Consider the following 18,219-nt stretch of genomic DNA (forward strand, 5'->3'; position numbering starts at 1 on the left):
AATGAGACAATATACCTGTATATTCATCAGTGAGACAATAAAGCTGTATATCCATCAGTGACATAATATACATGTATATCCATCAGTGAGACAATATACCTGTATATCCATCAGTGAGACAGTAGAGCTGTATATCCATCAGTGAGACAGTAGAGCTGTATATCAATCAGAGACAATTTACCTGTATATCCATCAGTGAGACAATATAGCTGTATATCCATCAGTGAGACAATACAGCTGTATATCCATCAGTGAGACAGTAGAGCTGTATATCAATCAGAGACAATTTACCTGTATATCCATCAGTGACACACTATACATGTATATCAATCAGAGACAATTTACCTGTATATCCATCAGTGACACACTATACATGTATATCCATTAGTGAGACAATACAGCTGTATATCCATCAGTGAGACAATACAGCTGTATATCCATCAGTGAGACAATATACCTGTATATCCATCAGTGAGACAATATAGCTGTATATCCATCAGTGAGACAATACAGCTGTATATCCATCAGTGAGACAATACAGCTGTATATCCATCAGTGAGACAATATAGCTGTATATCCATCAGTGAGACAATACAGCTGTATATCCATCAGTGAGACAATATACCTGTATATTCATCAGTGAGACAATACAGCTGTATATCCATCAGTGAGACAATATAGCTGTATATCCATCAGTGAGACAATATAGCTGTATATTCATCAGTGAGACAATATAGCTGTATATCCATCAGTGAGACAATACAGCTGTATATCCATCAGTATAACAGTAGAGCTGTATATCCATCAGTGAGACAATATAGCTGTATATTCATCAGTGAGACAATATAGCTGTTTATCCATCAGTGAGACAATACAGCTGTATATCCATCAGTGAGACAGTAGAGCTGTATATCAATCAGTGAGACAATTTACCTGTATATCCATCAGTGACACAATATAGCTGTATATACCCATTAGTGAGACAATATACCTGTATATCCATCAGTGACACAATATACATGTATATCCATTAGTGAGACAATATACCTGTATATCCATTAGTGAGACAATATACCTGTATATCCATCAGTGAGACAATTTACCTGTATATCCATCAGTGACACAATATAGCTGTACATCCATCAGTGTGTGGTAACCAACTGTATGTCCACCTGTGACATGACCTACCTGTATGTCCACCTGTGTGATGACCTACCTGTATGTCCACCTGTGTGATGACCTACCTGTGTGATGACCTACCTGTATGTCCACCTGTGTGATGACCTACCTGTATGTCCACCTGTGTGATGACCTACCTGTATGTCCACCTGTGTGATGACCTACCTGTATGTCCAACTGTGTGATGACCTACCTGTATGTCCACCTGTGTGATGACCTACCTGTATGTCCACCTGTGTGATGACCTACCTGTATGTCCACCTGTGTGATGACCTACCTGTATCTCCAACTGTGTGATAGCCTACCTGTATGTCCACCTGTGTGATGACCTACCTGTATGTCCATCTATGACGTGACAGGCTTGTGGTCACTGGTCTTGCACTGAGGATGACTCCTGTATGTCCACCTGAGTGGTGACCTACCTGTATGTCCACCTGTAACGTGACTTACCTGTATGTCCACCTGTGACGTGACAGGCTTGTGGTCACTGATCTTGTACTGAGGGTGACTCCTGTAGTCCAGCTGCTTGACTTCGAGGCTGACAGTTCCATAACTCTCATGGTGGGCGTGCCACAGGATGCGATCACACCAAGCAGGGACACGCTTCTTCTTACTGGTCATATGACAGACATGAGTACACATTACTACATTGGTGAAGCCCACAAGCATGGCCGTGGTGCAGACAAACCAAGAATAATAATCAAGACAAACCTAGGATTCAAACCCAGGATTACAGGATACTGTCACACCTGAGGCACAGGAATCTCCCAACCAACTGTGACCCACCATTAACAAACTGCAACTAGGCAGGAATGTGTCTTGTACACAAGTATTCTGATCATGAACAATAATGAAGTGTTACCAATATTTGTCACTACTTACCTGTACATCTATGACATGTATCTGCAGCCATTCTTAAGTTGTTGAACATTAGTATTTTCCACACTCAACACCATCAATATATTTCCGAGTCAACAAATTCTAGCTTATTCCATGTGCTGAACGTGACTACAAGGACTGGATGAAAATTCTCAGACAATTCTGATGATAATGTCATAGTGCAAAGATGAGTATATGGAGCCATGGAGGTAACAACGCACACGGTCAGTGAAAGAATCATGTGCCTGCTTCACCTGGTATCATACGTGTCTGTCCCTTTGTCAAACTTGTATGTTGGGGGGAATGTAATCCTGCCTTCTTCAAAGTCTTCATAGATCAGTCTCTCTTCCTTACACTGTATCAGCTGAAGGTAAAATATCGGTTTCTGTTAGTCCACTTTTAGTTTCATTGATCTTTCAAGTTACAAATAGAAACACAACTGAATATGACATATCAAAATATAGCAATACTTTTACTACATCTTGTTTTTACAGATTTATTGTTTACAAATCTGATATAAAAAGGAACAAACAAAACATGAAGTGTTTGGAAAGTAGGAGTTTAGCTTTGGACACTAGTTCAATAATGTAAAGATCTAGGTAGAGGACAGGTCTTCAGCAACCCGTGCTTGTCGTAACATAAGACTAGTTCAATAATGTAAAGATCTAGGTAGAAGACAGGTCTTCAGCAACCCGTGCTTGTCGTAACATAAGACTAGTTCAATAATGTAAAGATCTGGGTAGAGGACAGGTCTTCAGCAACCTGTGCTTGTCGTAACATAAGACTAGTTCAACAATGTGAAGATCTGGGTAGAGGAAAGGTCTTCAGCAACCTGTGCTTGCCGTAACATGACACTAGTTTCATAATGTAAATATCTGGGTAGAGGACAGGTCTTCAGCAACCCGTGCTTGCCGTAACATGACACTAGTTCAACAATGTAAAGATCTAGGTAGAGAACAGGTCTTCAGCAACCCGTGCTTGCCGTAGCATAAGACTAGTTCGATAATGTAAAGATCTAGGTAGAGGACAGGTCTTCAGCAACCCGTGCTTGCCGTAGCATAAGACTAGTTCAATAATGTAAAGATCTAGGTAGAGGACAGGTCTTCAGCAACCCGTGCTTGCCGTAACATAAGACTAGTTCAATAAGTGAAGATCTGGGTAGAGGACAGGCGGCCTATTCACGAAGCTGTCTTAGCGCTAAGATTGGCGTAAATATGTCATAGCGAAAAACGTCTTAGTTAAGTCTATTCTCGAAGCTGTCTTAGCGCTAAGCTATCTTAAGTTTAAGACAAAAATTATGACAGGGTCTGACCTGTCGTAAACCTGTCTTAGGCATGCATCATGGCGTCCTACCTATTGCTCGGGCTTCTCGATAGAGAAAAGCAATCAACCCTAACACCTTCTAGGAAGAAAATATTCCGTGACAGGACGAGTCAGCTGGACACGCTAGATGACGCGCAGCTTATATCCAGATATAGGCTAAATCGGCATGCCATCATGCAAATTATTGCGAGTGCGAATGCATGTTTTGGTAACTCTACGATACTTGGCAAAAGGTGGTTTTCAGTCTGAAATCGGGGACCTGCACGGTGTCAGTCAACCTAGTGAATCGAGGGTGATACACAAAACCATAAATCTACTGTGTAAACATCTGAATTTGATACACTTTCCAAACGATGCCACAACCCGTCAAAACACAAAAGAAAGATTTTATGACATAGCTGGGTTCCCCAATGTAATAGGATGCATCGATAGCACGCTGATCGCCATTATTAGACCACCGCATGACGAGGAGGTCGCTTACGTGTGCCGTAAGGGTTACCATGCCATCAATATTCAAGCAATATGTGATGCTGATCTCCGGTAATTGTACACGGTTTTATAATAGCAATGAAATTGTATATTGAATGAGAAAGATACATACTGCCAATTCATGCATCGCCACGATCACATTAAATGTACCGCCTCGCATAGTTGACCTTGACCATGACCCATTGCGCCCCCCTGTCAATAAACCCAGCCAATGACATCGAAGGGGCACAATAAAGGTTTAAGGAAGGGTTTCCTATAAGGTTAATTAATTATAATATTAACAGTCTGTGATGATCATACACACATTGTTCTGTCAATAGAATGAAATGTGAAAGAAATATGTTTTTGTAATGAAATAAGTATCAAATCCATGACTTAAATGTAAAAGTACTCACTGTCAATGTCAGTAAATGTACACAAATTAATTAATTGCTTCCTGAAATAATTGGTGACAATTTAAAATTATTACTTAAAGTAGTATAAAATTATTGGATTTCTTTTCAATTTAACTTACCATGTGTGATTGCGGGATTAAACATATCAACATTTGTTTAAAAATTAATTTAAGTGAATATTTGAAAAGATGGAAGGAATGAAAATGATATGTTTGTTTGGTTTATTTGGAAAAAAAAGAAAACAACAATTGTATGGTTTGAAGCAGTAACACCACCATCTCTCCCAATATAACACTTAGAAAATGGTTGACCCATTCTAAGAAATCATTAATAGAGATAATGAAAATATATTTCCACTATTTCAGTTTCACCAACATTGTCTGTAGATGGCCAGGGGCAACTCATGATGCATTCATGCTGTCCAACAGTACAATTGGTACCAAATTAGAGCAGAATCCTGTGGATGGATGGTTGCTTGGTGACTCTGGGTATAACAACATTCTCATGTGAAAAATAACATCAACATAGTAGTTTTGATTGTAATTTGGAAGTTTATTTTTGCAGAATACCTTTTAATATAGGAATATGTCACAGTTTGGAAATGCTCAGATAAATTGACAGTTTTCAAATAAATTAATTAATAATGATGACATTAATGTTGCAGTGAAGGAAAATAAAAAACCCATCGATCACAGTCACATATTCTGCAAACACTTCTAACCAACATTTATGTATACTTTACTAAATAGGTATGCCTGTCGACCATGGCTCCTCACGCCTCTTTCAAACCCACAAACACCACCAGAGGAAAAATATAACCGTGCCCACTGCAGAACCAGAAACACCGTTGAGAGGGCTTTCGGGGTGTTGAAGTCTAGATTCCGGTATGTATAGCAATAATTACTTAGGACAAAACAATGTAGATTTTGAAGTTTTTATTTTAAATAACATAAAATTATTTCTTTTAAATGTATAACATTATTCATGTTTTATGGAGTCTATAAGTAAGAAAAAATCCATACATGATTGATATATGAACTGAATTGCCACAAGATAACTTTTGCAATCTCTTGCTGTGGATATATAAGATATGAAAATGTGTATAAATGTTACAACAAGATAACATCTTCATATATTTGAGCATAAGTTTATTCAAATATTATTCCAACAAAATTTTATTGTACTATTGTGACTTACAGTTGTCTGGGGAAAACTACAGGGTGTTTGATGTTTACCAGCAAGAGATGCCACCAAGTAGTGTATGCTGCAGCCCAGCTGCACAATATGTGCCTTGACATGAACATACCACTGCCACCTTCCCAGGCTGATGAAGTTGCCAGTGATGACACAGTATATCATGGACCTATTTGTGATGGGTTTCAAACTAGGCGTGGTGTAATCCGCCAATTGTTCTCAAGACAGTGAACAATACTGAACATGTGGAAAAAAAAAAAATTCTGACATGAACTGAAATGTTTCTTCTAGATAGTGAGTGAGTGTGTGTGTATTTATGCCGCTTTTCGCAATATTCCAGCAAGATCACAGCTGGGGACACCAGCAATGGGCTTCACACTTTGAACCCATGTGGGGATTCGAACCCGGGTGTTTGGCGTGATGAGCAAACTCTTTAACCACAATGCTACCCCACTGGCCCTCTCCTGAAATAGACTTAGCAGAGACAAATATTACATATATATTTAAATAGTACAACAAAGCGGAAATATTAATTAATGATGAAATGATATAAGAGGAGACAGGCACTGAACATTTTTTTCTGCTTGTTTCAGCAACAATTTTTCTTCATTTATTTTTAAATTTCTTTCATTTATAGCAAGATTTCTTTCCTCAATATTGAGACGCTGCAATTCTACTGTCAGCAACTGCTGCAGGATCTGCACTTTCCTTTCTTCCAAAGCCATCAATTTGTCACCTGTGGTTGGAATTTGTCCTGAAAATATGAGTAGTATATTGAAACATGAATAAAGGTAATGAACGCTTTTTTCAATAATCAAAGTACACAATATGTATATGTGAAAGATTTTGGAGATTTTTTTTTTTTTCTCACCTAATAACATTTTTTATAATATTAAGTGAACTGACAAAAGTGACATTTATATAAGAAGTTGTGAGAGGAGTTGAAAATCTTTTAGACAACAAATCGACATGTTTTATTTACTTAGTATTTTTTCACTGGTCTTACATGTTATAAATCTTTGTGTGAATGGTCAGACCTGTGATATAGTTGAATTATCATGACAAGTTGTGTCAGATCAATCATATTTTAATACCTTCCACAGCTAGTACGGTCTGAACAACTGCTGCTTTCTGTTGTGACTCCAGCTGTGGTGGTGATGGTTGTATAACAAACACTGACTGCTCGTCAGGCAGACAGGCATTTGTCAAGTCTTCAGGAACAACTGAAAGAAAATTAATAATCAGAATGTATAAGTTTTCATGCAACTGACATATTTATGTGTGACATTGACTACATGGAGTACATGTTACAATTGTTTCAATGACATAATGTCGAATTATTTGTAAGTGAAATCTTTATCACTGGTCATTTATAATTAAAAAAGAATTAATGTTGATATTTTTTTCTGTGTTATGAATTCAGATATCTTTAACTTACATTCATTGACATCACTCTCCAATCCTCCCTCACAACCATCAATTTGACAGGAGGGAATCAGTGATACAATCTGTAAATAAATTTTAATGAAGATTGTAAATTTCAAAGATTTATAACACATAACAATGAAAGATTAAAAATGTTTTATGTAGTAACCCTGTTCATGATAGATGTGAAAAAATGTATCAAATGTGAAAACAATTCATACAAGTGATTACAATATATGCTGTGAATGTGTCATTTAGCATGGCTGATTACATAGAAGTTATAGTAATCTTTCATATGCCAATGTAATCATATTTACCCGCTCTTCAACTTCATTAAGTGGTTGAGGTGGTGGTCCTCCTCCTGTTGCACAAATCTCTCTTTTTAGTGAGGCAGCCTTCCTTCTTGCTTGGCTTCTGAATACCAGATTATATCACAGTTTGAATTTGCAAGAAAGGAAATTGGATTAGTCTCAATGTTTAATAAAAGTTTTTCATCATCTCTTGATACTCTTAGTATTTTATATGTTTTCATATAGTAAGCAAATTTGTCTAAACACAGGCAATTCAAAATTAGTTATTGACAGGTTCATATCAGCCAGAAATATGTCAGGTTTTTTTAATACATTAATTGATGGTGCTAAAAAAAACCTTGAATATTTATATATATTATGTTAACAGTACTGGGTTCATTTTGTTTTATCAGATATGGCCAATGCACTTACTTAATGTCAGTCCATTTCTTCTTGATGTCCTTCTCATCGCGTTTGACCAAGCTGTTGGCACAGATTCTATTAAAAAAATCACATAATGTCACCAAATAAGATCAAAACTTTGTTTCAATACTTAATTACTACACATTGTACAGATTGATACATTTGTACTACATATACATAATGTATGACGTTATATATTGGATAATTATTACTTGCATAAAAAAAATATTTACACAATTGTTATCATAAGGCAGAGAGAGAAGAATTACTTGACAAAATGTTTGTACATTTCTCTTTTATTTCTCAGCTCATGTTAGCATGGGTAATATAAATCCTAAACAAATTATTACAAAAAATACGATAAGGCATAATGTTTGGCTCGATAATGATACGTGTCCCCGAAATGCATCTAGATGTAACAATGTAAACACCCGACTCATGGGAGGAATCAGGTTTTCCCCCGACTATAAATAGTCACTGTCGCCTGACAAATAACAAAGGAAAAAAGATCGTGCATGGACCTATACTGAGTTTGAGATTTACTCTACATGCGATCACATATATATGACACACTTAACAGTGGTAGCTTAAGTATTCTTGGTTAACGCACAGTGAGTTAGGGTTGCTCAGTAGTTACTTACTTCTGAGCGATGTCGGTCCATATCTTCTTCTTTTGCACATTTGTCACGGTGTTGCAAAACGCCGAAAATAAAATGTGATGATTTTTCTCCACTTCTTGAATTAATATGTCCACTTCAATAGGCATCCAGTTTACTTTCCTGATGCGTTTATTTTTCGGAGGTGAGTCCATGGCGCACAGATGACAGGTATCGTCTGCCCGTCAATGTAGGTCAAGGGAATTCCCTTATGACGTCACGGGAAAACACCCGACTCTTTCTATCTCCGACAGAAAAGAGCTCCCTGTCTTAGCCGCGACAGCTGTCGTAGCTGGGACACGGCTACGATAGGTTTAAGACAGCTTCAAGAATAGCTCTTATGGCAGTCGTAATTTTTATCGTAAGTAGCTAAGATTTGTCTTAGCTAAGACAGCTTCGTGAATAGGCCGCCAGGTCTTCAGCAACCCATGCTTGTCGTAACATAAGACTAGTTCAATAATGTGAATATCTAGGTAGAGAACAGGTCTTCAGCAACCCGTGCTTGCAGTAACATAAGACTAGTTCAATAATGTTAAGATCTAGGTAGAGGACAGGTCTTCAGCAACCCGTGCTTGCCCTAACATAAGACTAGTTCAATAATGTAAAGATCTTGGTAGAGGACAGGTCTTCAGCAACCCATGCTTGTCGTAACATAAGACTAGTTCAATAATGTGAATATCTAGGTAGAGAACAGGTCTTCAGCAACCCATGCTTGTCGTAACATAAGACTAGTTCAATAATGTGAATATCTAGGTAGAGAACAGGTCTTCAGCAACCCATGCTTGTCGTAACATAAGACTAGTTCAATAATGTGAATATCTAGGTAGAGAACAGGTCTTCAGCAACCCGTGCTTGCCGTAACATGACACTAGTTCAATAATGTAAAGATCTAGGTAGAGGACAGGTCTTCAGCAACCCGTGCTTGTCGTAAGATGAGACTATGCCTGTCAACTAACGGGATCGGGTGGTCAGGCTAGCAGACTTGGTTGATGCATGGCATCATTTCCTAATTGCGTAGATTGATGCTTATGATGTCAATCACTGGACTTAAGGCCCAGACTCAATTATTTACAGACAGTCATAATGGAATATTGCTGAGTGCGGCGTTAAATAAACAAACAAACTTTTAGTTCAAATGTCAACACAAAATCCACTGACAATGCTGCCAAAAGAATAATTGAGGCTTGTTGACTCAAACAAGGTACCTGGTCATATGTGAGCAGTTTAGTTAGATTTCCTTTCTCAATGTGACGTATGGCTCCTTCATAGGTCAAGTCTTCAAGACGGAAATTGAGGTCTCCCATCCAGAAAACATAGCTACAAGAAGAGAAGTATGGTACTGTAAGCATGGTAAGGGAGTTTTGAACAGTACTTCAGTTACATCATACTGTGTCAGCTTGACGCAGAAGGAAAAGGAAGTAGGCTGTAGAAAGTAACAACTTTGGCAAAATCCACGATTATATTGACACACAAAGAAACATAAGCAAGGCAAACCAGGGATGGGAACCCAGGGATCTGCAGATTCTTGAATAACTAAGGGACGCAACTGCGGCACCTGAACATGCTTAAAACACTGAGTCACCAGTGCCCCGAAATACATCACTTACTCGTGGTCTAGAATATTGTCCACATCTTCATCCTTGAACTTCTGACTATCCAAGATGCTGTCAAAATCCTGGAAGACAGTATTGAACACCCTTTTGTATAATGCATCAAACTACACCTACATACAGAGTGTATACTCCTGTGGTAAAGGAGCAAATGTTACATATTTCATGCAGAAACAAACTGATGTCATAGCATACTTATTGCAGATTTTGCTAAACATGTAGTTTTTCAAGGTCGAAAATAAAAACTTGAAAGATAGGAGTGTTGCTAAACTATTCGGAATATTGTTTGGATTGCTCTGTGGAGAGCAAAGAAAAAAATCAGTTTAAATTGTAGAATGTTTACAATGTTTACAATAACATGTTTCTGGACAGATAAGACTTACCCAATGATTACAATGGCCATGGAAGTCTTAGGATTAGATATTACTTCAAGGTAACAGTAAAAGTTCAATGTGTTTTAATTATCTGTACATTACAGGGCATAACACTGGCACCTATCAACCTTTTGGCTTTAACATGTAAATCTATTACTGCATGTGTCGGTGTTGCCATGGAAACTCACAATAATTCTCTCCTGTATGTTTTCCCTGTGAGCAGCAAGGTGAGCATTAACAATGATGAGATTCATCCCGAACAAGTCCAGCCGTACGCTGGCCCCGCCCTTGTTGCCCTAAAACATCATGAGATAAACTATCCAGAAACTTTCAACATCCAAAGTGTACAGGCTGAACCACCGCAACTTTCCTGTGCAAGTGAGTATGTTATGTCTTCATGTTATTTGTGACACTGTGGGGTGAGAAGAGGAACAGGTTTAATGTCTCTCCCACTTGCTGACATCTAACCATGCTACAGAGAATCATGTGGTCAGATTCGGTGATGTGGCTGATCGGTTGGCATCAGATCGGTGTGCATCAATGCAGCTGCAGTCACAGGTTTGTCTGGTCCAGATTTGATATTGTTAACAGACTACTGTCACAGTGCTGCAGCGGGTATATTGATGACAGCAGTCACAGGTTTGTCTGGTCCAGATTTGATATTGTTAACAGACTACTGTCACAGTGCTGCAGCTGGTATATTGCTGACTGCAGTCACAGGTTTGTCTGGTCCAGATTTGATATTGTAAACAGACTACTGTCACAGTCGTCCAGCTGGTATATTGCTGACTGCAGAACTAACTAACTCACTGGATGAAATAACAGAATTATATCCTGAGGTCTCAGAAACTGATGTACTCCCGTTATATATGTTTCAATAAAGTGATCAGGGTGAAAAGTAATTTCAGTTATGGCATATCTTGACATTAATGTACACCCACCTGGTGCCTCCCAAGACCACAGGGAAACTGTCCAGTGCTGACAGGCCAAGAATCAGGACCATCATGCACTGCACATTGACTTGCGACGTGGGTGGATGCGTGCATGCGTGCATGCGTGCATGCGTGCATGCGTGAGTAAGGTTTAAATTTGCCTATAGCAATATTTCAGCACTTCCATGGTAGTGATACCAGAAGTGGGTTTCACACATTGTAGCATGTGTGGGATCCCCCCTGGGCCTTCAGTGTGATGGGCAATTGCTTTAACCATTGGACAACCCCCCTGGACATTGTAGCCTTGAATCAGCTATCATGACAATGTAAACAGTCAGCCACCTACCCACCATCCCCCCAAGCCTGTTTTGGTGGCCTCGGCTTCAATGCTGGTGATATGAGACAGTAAGGCCCTCCGAGCAAAAACAATGGTCATCACGCCCCGCATCCGACGGCCTTTCAACTGAAATATCATAGATTATCATGCACAAGCAGATTCATTACCATCACAATGCAACATTAAATCTTGAAGAATTGTAGAATTTTCCTATTCGGAATATTCTATAAGTAATACGTTACCACTGTTATACCGAGGCTGTTGTCTCCCACAACTGCTGCTATAGCGAAATCTACCACAGAGATCTCAATTACCTCATGCAGCACGTGCGTAGCCACCTAGCTGCCATGTGACACCCTTCACTCGTCTCCTGCGAGAGCAAGTGCTCGGGGGACGGACGGGCGGGCAGCAGCCCAGTGGTAACGTATTACTTATAGAATATTCCGAATAGGAAAATTCTACAAATTACATTAAGTAATACGTTACCACTGTTATACCGAGGCTGACTACCACAGTAGGCGGTGGGGAGCACCTACAACCCGAATCCTGACTGCTAGCGCTCCTTCCGACCAGCGGAAGTAAACACCAAGGCGGAAGCACTTGATGCGCATGCACCTAGCTAGGCGTTACCCTATAGGAATACCAAAGCACTGTCAAGCGCATACCGTAAGGCTCAATCGTCATTGCCAAAACGATTGGTGACTCCAAACGGCCCCACTGGATAGGTATTTCATCGCCGCAGCGGATGAGAACACTGTATCCGCGTGAGCTTAATCTTAGATCAGGTTAAACAGTCGAAAAGAGGGAAATTAATTTCATTCAGACCGTATATCCCAGAGCAAGCCTACTTAAAGTATGCATTAGGCGCGTGACCTAATTCCAGTATTTGTAAGCATGCATCACAAGGTTGGGATACACGACAGACAATTAAAGACATAATTGTCAAAATACAAATAAGGACAAAGCACACAAAAAGCCGCCCTCACCTGTGGTGTGAGTGCTCTGGTTTGCGGGACCCCAACTCCTGTACCCACGGCAGTGGGAACATTGGAGTAGACCTAGATTGACCACCGTGCAAGGTCAGACGCCTGAGGAGTTCGGAATTGCGCTGGGCACACCCCTTAGGTGCCCGCTTGCGCCGCGATCCGCGGGCCAAGACGGTGCACACTCTCCACGACGGCATCAGCGACCTGTTTGAGGTAATGATTGGCAAAAACCGAGTCAGAACGCCAGTAACAACCTCGTAATATTCTGCGAACAGAGATATTCGAGTGTAGGGCAAATGTTGCCGCTAGCGCCCTGATCTCGTGCGGGTTTGACCCCGCTACCGGTAACCCCCGAGACCGGTACGCCAGATTGATGACAGAACGAAGCCACAACGCAATCGAGTTGCGAGGTATGTCAACCGTGCGATTAGGGTTACACGATATGAACAGACGGTCACGCCCTTGTCTACGTTCATTCGAAGCCTTAAGATAATACTTAAGGGCCCTAACCGGACACAGCGCTCTGTCCTCAGTATCAGCAGGATGTAAGATTTCTTTGAGTGATCTTACAGTGAATTCTCTCTCCGTTTGCCCGACTCTCTGATTCTTGGCGACGAAGTCCATGAGCAGGCCCAGGCGGACCGCTCCTTCGTCACCCCTATCGAATCGTACCTTGGCGACATCGAGTGCATGAATTTCGGATACACGTGCCGCCGTGGCAAAGGAGAGGAGAAATGCTGTTTTCCAAGTCACATGCCGGAACGAAGCACTATGCAAGGGTTCATACGGAGCTTCCGTAAGTGATTGCAACACTAGGGAAAGATCCCAGGCCGGTGCCCGAAGGCGGCCCTTCTTAAGATCGTGCTGTTTGAAACCCTTGATAATACCCCGTATCACCGGCTCTTTGGAGAGACTGGTACCCATAGCAACGTCCCGTACCGTAGCAACGGACGAGACATAGTTGGCAATGGAACCCCCGGAGAGTTTCCGGGTCTCTCGCAAGTGAGACATGAAACGAGCAATATCCTGCACAGATACCTTATCTGGCGAATGAATGTGATGTTTACAACACCACTTCGTGAAAATAACCCAACGTGCATTATACACCTTCTGGGTAGAATCACGATGCATACTAACGTATGCCCGAGACGCCCGGCGAGAAAAAACTTTACTCCTCAGACGCTCGGTGACAACATCCACGCGTGCAGATTGAACTGCCCTGCGTTTGGATGAAGCTGACGGGTGTGAGGGTGGATCAAGAGATCCGGTCTCACAGGCAGTGGAAGTGGCGACTGCGTGACCAGGGTCAGCAAGTCGGGGTACCACGATCTGTTCGGCCACATGTGCGCGATCAGTAACATTCGACAGCGAACTCCTCGGAGCCGGCTTAGAATGTGTGGTATCAACGCTGTCGGCGGGTAAGCATAAGCGACCAAGCCCGTCCAGTCTAACGCGAGAGCATCGTGATCGATGGCCCTCGGGACCGGGACTGGTGATACAAACAACGGGAGTTGATTGTTGAACCGCGTTGCGAACAGGTCGACCATCGGACGACCCAAACGTTCGCACAGCCACTGAAACACTACTGGGTTCAGCATCCACTCTGTGGGGCTCGGATCCTGAGGCCTCGATAGAGCATCGGCCAGTACGTTCCGCACACCTGGGATGTGACGGACGCGTATCTGGCACGGGACACTGTCCACCAGAGCGTAAAACTCGAACATGAGATCGAGTAGCGAGTAACTGTGGGTTCCCCCCAGTTTGTTCACATAGGACACTACCGTCGTGTTGTCGGTCGCCAGCATGAGCCGGGCGTCGACGAGACGATGCTTCCAGTGATTGACTGCGTTGATCACTGCCTTGAACTCGAGACAAGTGATGTGAAGACCTAGTTCGTCTAAGCACCACCCGAGCTCACCTCCCCCTTTAGATGGGCGCCCCAGCCCACTAGAGAGGCGTCTGTATACAGGGTCAACGTGGCCCGGTAGGGCCGCATAGAGACTCCTGATAAGACAATGTAAGGGACCGTCCACCACTCTAGATGCGGTCGGAGCCGATCCGGGAGGGCGACGGTCGCACTGTTCACCTCCGTTGCTAACAACTGGATTAAAAAACGTTGCAGCGGGCGGAGTTGGAGACGACCCCGTGCGGTGCAGTCCTGGGCTGATACAAGTAGCCCTAACAGCTGTTCCCAAAAGTGAACAGTCTGTTGCACCGCTAAGACTTTGGCAATCATCGCCTGAATTTTGTGCCACCGGTCTGGGGGGACAAAGAGGCGATGGGACACCGTGTTGAACCGACCTCCGATGAACAGCAAGTTCTGAGAAGGGGTTAACTCGCTCTTGGGGAGATTGATAATCCACCCAAAGTGCTCCAAGAGCCGACGTGCGAAATCGAGATGGCGTGACAGGGTGTCCGTCATTCGATTTGCTACTAGCGAGTCGTCCAGGTACGCGAAGTACCGGACACCCCTCCTGTGGAGGAACCCCACTATGGGGGTGGTTAACCGGGTGAACAGCCAGGGAGCGGACGTGTGAATCATTCTGAGTTCGGCACTGTCCTACTTGGGAACGAGAAATATCCTGGAGTAAAACCCCGGTGTTATTTCTGGTAGAGCTAACTCCCGTACTGCCCCTTCTCCACCAACCTGCCGATGGCATCGGCGAGGATGGGAAGATCGGTTTCCGAATCGAAACCTGCCAACGGGGCAACGGTGAGCGGCGGATTCGCTTTGAGATCAAGCCGATAGCCGTACCGAATCGTGTTGACCACCCACGGGTCGTCGAACACTTGTTCCCAATTCTCCCAGTAAGTCTGGAGTCTGGCTCCCACTGGGGAAGGAGAGGGGGCCCTGACAGGTTGCGACAGGCGCAACTGTCCAGGGCCAAGTGACTCGGGTTCGCCTAAGGGCCAACCGAAGTTGGCGCTGTCGGCATACGAACCCCTCCAATGAGAGTCACCTGGAGGGGCCCTTGCCGTCCGTCGACGACTTGGGCTTCCCCCAGTTCCCCGTCTTCCCGCGAAAGGGCAGCTGATTGCCCATACCGGAGCCCCCAGGGCGGGGCTACTTCCCAGAGGAAGAAGAACCCGACCCCTTAGACCTACCGGCCGCAGCAGCCTGGGGCGCGCTCCGGTTAGGAGCGGCACCCAGGCGCCTATGCAGGGACCCAACAAGAGCAAGTGTGTGCCGAGAGTCCTCGGCAACGTACTCCAGGGAAGCATTTAAACTGAGCAGGCAGTTGTAAATGCGCTGGTCACGGTCCGTGGGAGAACCTTCGACCAGACGGGCCGCTGCAGCCAAGTAAGTGTCTCCGTGAGACATGGAGTGCCGAGCGAGGGCGTCCAGCTGGTGCAAGGTAGCTTGCGTTACCGTAGCAGCCGGTGGGGCACGGACACCCAACCGCTCAACATGGGCCTCCGCGGTAGGACCAGCCTCGGGAAAGGCAAGGTCATGTACCGGGAATAAACCCTTTCTCCACGACGTCGGAGGCAACGGGAGACCCCGACCGGAGGCCGCCGCGAAGGCGTTCTCCAAGGAAGGCTTGAAACCGCGCAGCAAGGTTGATGCGGGGAAAGCCGTGTCGGAAGACTCATCGTATACCTCGGAGGAACCCACAGTCGTGGATTCCCCGCGGTACCGGCCGGGGCATGTCCTCAAAGAGGTCATAAACCATGGCCACGCGGTCCTAAACCGATAGCGGGAGCAACGGTTCGGGGGAAGGACCGGTGACCACGGGAGCCGCCGCCGTACCGGTGGACCCCGCGTCCGACCCCGCGGCCACCGAAGTGGCCGGGGACGGAACAGCCAGCGGCCTATCCTGAGATAAGGCCGCCAGCTTGGAGTCCACAAGGTATGCAAGTAATGCAGCGACGGAATCCCCGGACAGCACACGGGCCGCCAAGGGATCCGCCGCTTTACCGGTGGACCCCGCGTCCGACCCCGCGGCCACCGAAGAGGCCGGGGACGGAACAGCCAGCGGCCTATCTTGCGATAAGGCCGCCAGCTTGGAATCCACAAGTTTCGACAACAATGCGGCGACGGAATCCCCAGACAGCCCGAGGGCCGCAAGGGGATCCGCCGCAGCCGAGGAGGTGGTACCCGCACGGGGACCCCGACCGGACGAACCGGCCACCACAGGGGTGGAGACGGACTGTACGTACAGCCGGTACCGCTCAAAATCCGCAGGCCCCAGACCTTCGCACAGGATGCACCGGGTGTCCCCGCAAGGAACCCTGCACCGCGGGCAACGATCGTGGGGATCCCGGGACGACAAAAACTTTCTGCACACCCCATAACTCCGAGGAGCAGGGGTAGAGGGGGTGGATACTGGGGCCATATCCATGTCAGACATTGATTGTTTGCTATAAACAAAGAACAAAACATGGTTACAACGCACGCACCACAATGATTCACAAACGAACATTTTCACAAGAAAATAAACGAGCAATATGAACATATAACATACACATATAACTTTTATTAAAGAAATAAGTTATGTTAACCCCCAAAACATACAAGAACAGGGGAAACGTAAAACACAACGTGCATACGCGAACCCCGCAAGTATATAGAAAAAAGGGCGGGAAAAATTTTCCGTTTGGCGGGAAAATTATAACCAAGCGTAGCTACCGCAACGACCCATAAAAGCACAGTTTATTAGAGAATAAACTATAATAAATATCACCAAATCTTCAAGGAACGCTTCAGCAGGAGAAAACACGTCTTGCTAAGCAGACGAAGGAGACAAGAGTGAAGGGTGTCACATGGCAGCTAGGTGGCTACGCACGTGCTGCATGAGGTAATTGAGATCTCTGTGGTAGATTTCGCTATAGCAGCAGTTGTGGGAGACAACAGCCTCGGTATAACAGTGGTAACGTATTACTTAATGTAATTAAACATAATACAGACATATAACCAATATAATATGAGTTCAAAGCAAATAAAACATAGGATGAAGGGATGAATACTGTTATAACTCTATAATATATAACTCTAGATATACTTTATCATGTTTGTTGTGATAGCATTCTATACAGCGTTCAACATTTACCATGCCAGAGTGAGGGAGTGAGTATGGTTTTACGCTGTTTTAGCAATATTCAAGCAATATCACGGACACCAGAAATGGGCTTCACACAGTGTACCCATGTTGGGAATCGAACCCGGGTCTTCAGCACGACGAGCTAACACTTTAACCACTAAATGACGCAAAGCGTGTGTTGTTTAAATAGGACCCCAGTACATCCAAATATCTCAAGATAGTATTTAAATACATTTTGTATAACTGTATAATAATTCTTCGGAAAATGAATTGGAAAGTATCGATACACAAGGCTCATATTGTGCTACGTGTATGCCAGTTATATCGCACGTACAATAACAGCAACACATGGCACACATACATACAAACAATCACAAGTACACAAAATAACAAAGTGAGTGAGTTAGTTGGGTTTAACGCTGCTTTTAACAGAATTCCAGTTATATCACGGCGTGTCAGCTTAATGTGGGAGGAAAGCCCGAAGTGATGCAGGTCTTAGACGTTTACCACTTTGGTGAAACCCACGAGCACGGGTATGGTGCTGACAAACCTAGAAACATAATCGGGGCAAACCGGGATTCGAACTCACAATCATAGGTTTCTGGCGTGCCCAAGGGACGCAACTCTGTACAGCAAATAGCGGTGCCTTAGACGACTGGGCCACCCGCGCCCCCCAAAATAACAA

At 43.8% G+C, this 18,219-nt stretch overlaps 3 protein-coding genes across 3 annotated transcripts in view; 1 reads left to right on the forward strand and 2 right to left on the reverse strand.

Annotated features, from left to right (window-relative positions):
• The window catches only part of LOC124147754 (inositol polyphosphate 5-phosphatase K-like), a 48,015-nt gene that overhangs the window by 17,214 nt on the left and 12,582 nt on the right, over positions 1-18,219 (reverse strand). The window contains exons 4-9 of the mRNA XM_046518507.2: positions 11,516-11,632; positions 10,426-10,533; positions 9,861-9,928; positions 9,459-9,570; positions 2,313-2,422; positions 1,630-1,792 (exon numbers count right to left, since the gene is read on the reverse strand). Of these exons, the coding sequence (XP_046374463.1) occupies positions 1,630-1,792; positions 2,313-2,422; positions 9,459-9,570; positions 9,861-9,928; positions 10,426-10,533; positions 11,516-11,632 (678 nt within the window). The remainder of the gene's footprint in view (positions 1-1,629; positions 1,793-2,312; positions 2,423-9,458; positions 9,571-9,860; positions 9,929-10,425; positions 10,534-11,515; positions 11,633-18,219) is intronic.
• LOC124128444 (putative nuclease HARBI1) lies at positions 4,532-5,701 on the forward strand. Its single transcript, XM_048381186.1, has 3 exons — positions 4,532-4,753; positions 5,015-5,149; positions 5,465-5,701. The coding sequence occupies exons 1-3, from the start codon at positions 4,605-4,607 to the stop codon at positions 5,688-5,690; spliced, it is 510 nt and encodes a 169-aa protein (XP_048237143.1). The 5' UTR covers positions 4,532-4,604; the 3' UTR covers positions 5,691-5,701.
• LOC124147755 lies at positions 5,993-9,165 on the reverse strand. Its single transcript, XM_046518508.2, has 6 exons — positions 8,239-9,165; positions 7,607-7,672; positions 7,202-7,298; positions 6,898-6,967; positions 6,554-6,682; positions 5,993-6,213 (listed from the first exon to the last, which is right to left on the reverse strand). The coding sequence occupies exons 1-6, from the start codon at positions 8,406-8,408 to the stop codon at positions 5,993-5,995; spliced, it is 753 nt and encodes a 250-aa protein (XP_046374464.1). The 5' UTR covers positions 8,409-9,165.

This window comes from Haliotis rufescens, unplaced genomic scaffold (genome assembly GCF_023055435.1).
Source record: "Haliotis rufescens isolate VD_foot unplaced genomic scaffold, xgHalRufe1.0.p SCAF_36, whole genome shotgun sequence".
Taxonomy (NCBI): domain Eukaryota; kingdom Metazoa; phylum Mollusca; class Gastropoda; order Lepetellida; family Haliotidae; genus Haliotis; species Haliotis rufescens.

What these genes read in the sequence shown, in the direction of transcription:
- LOC124128444 (XM_048381186.1), top strand. Translation starts at nt 4,605, where the DNA reads ATGAAAATATATTTCCACTATTTCAGTTTCACCAACATTGTCTGTAGA. An exon ending in TGGTTGCTTGGTGACTCTGG is followed by an intron (nt 4,754 to 5,014) that starts GTATAACAACAT and finishes TTTACTAAATAG; the next exon opens with GTATGCCTGTCGACCATGGC. An exon ending in GTGTTGAAGTCTAGATTCCG is followed by an intron (nt 5,150 to 5,464) that starts GTATGTATAGCA and finishes TGTGACTTACAG; the next exon opens with TTGTCTGGGGAAAACTACAG.
- LOC124147755 (XM_046518508.2), bottom strand. Translation starts at nt 8,408, where the DNA reads ATGGACTCACCTCCGAAAAATAAACGCATCAGGAAAGTAAACTGGATG. An exon ending in TTAATGAAGTTGAAGAGCGG is followed by an intron (nt 6,968 to 7,201) that starts GTAAATATGATT and finishes ATTTATTTACAG; the next exon opens with ATTGTATCACTGATTCCCTC. An exon ending in GACCGTACTAGCTGTGGAAG is followed by an intron (nt 6,214 to 6,553) that starts GTATTAAAATAT and finishes TCATATTTTCAG; the next exon opens with GACAAATTCCAACCACAGGT.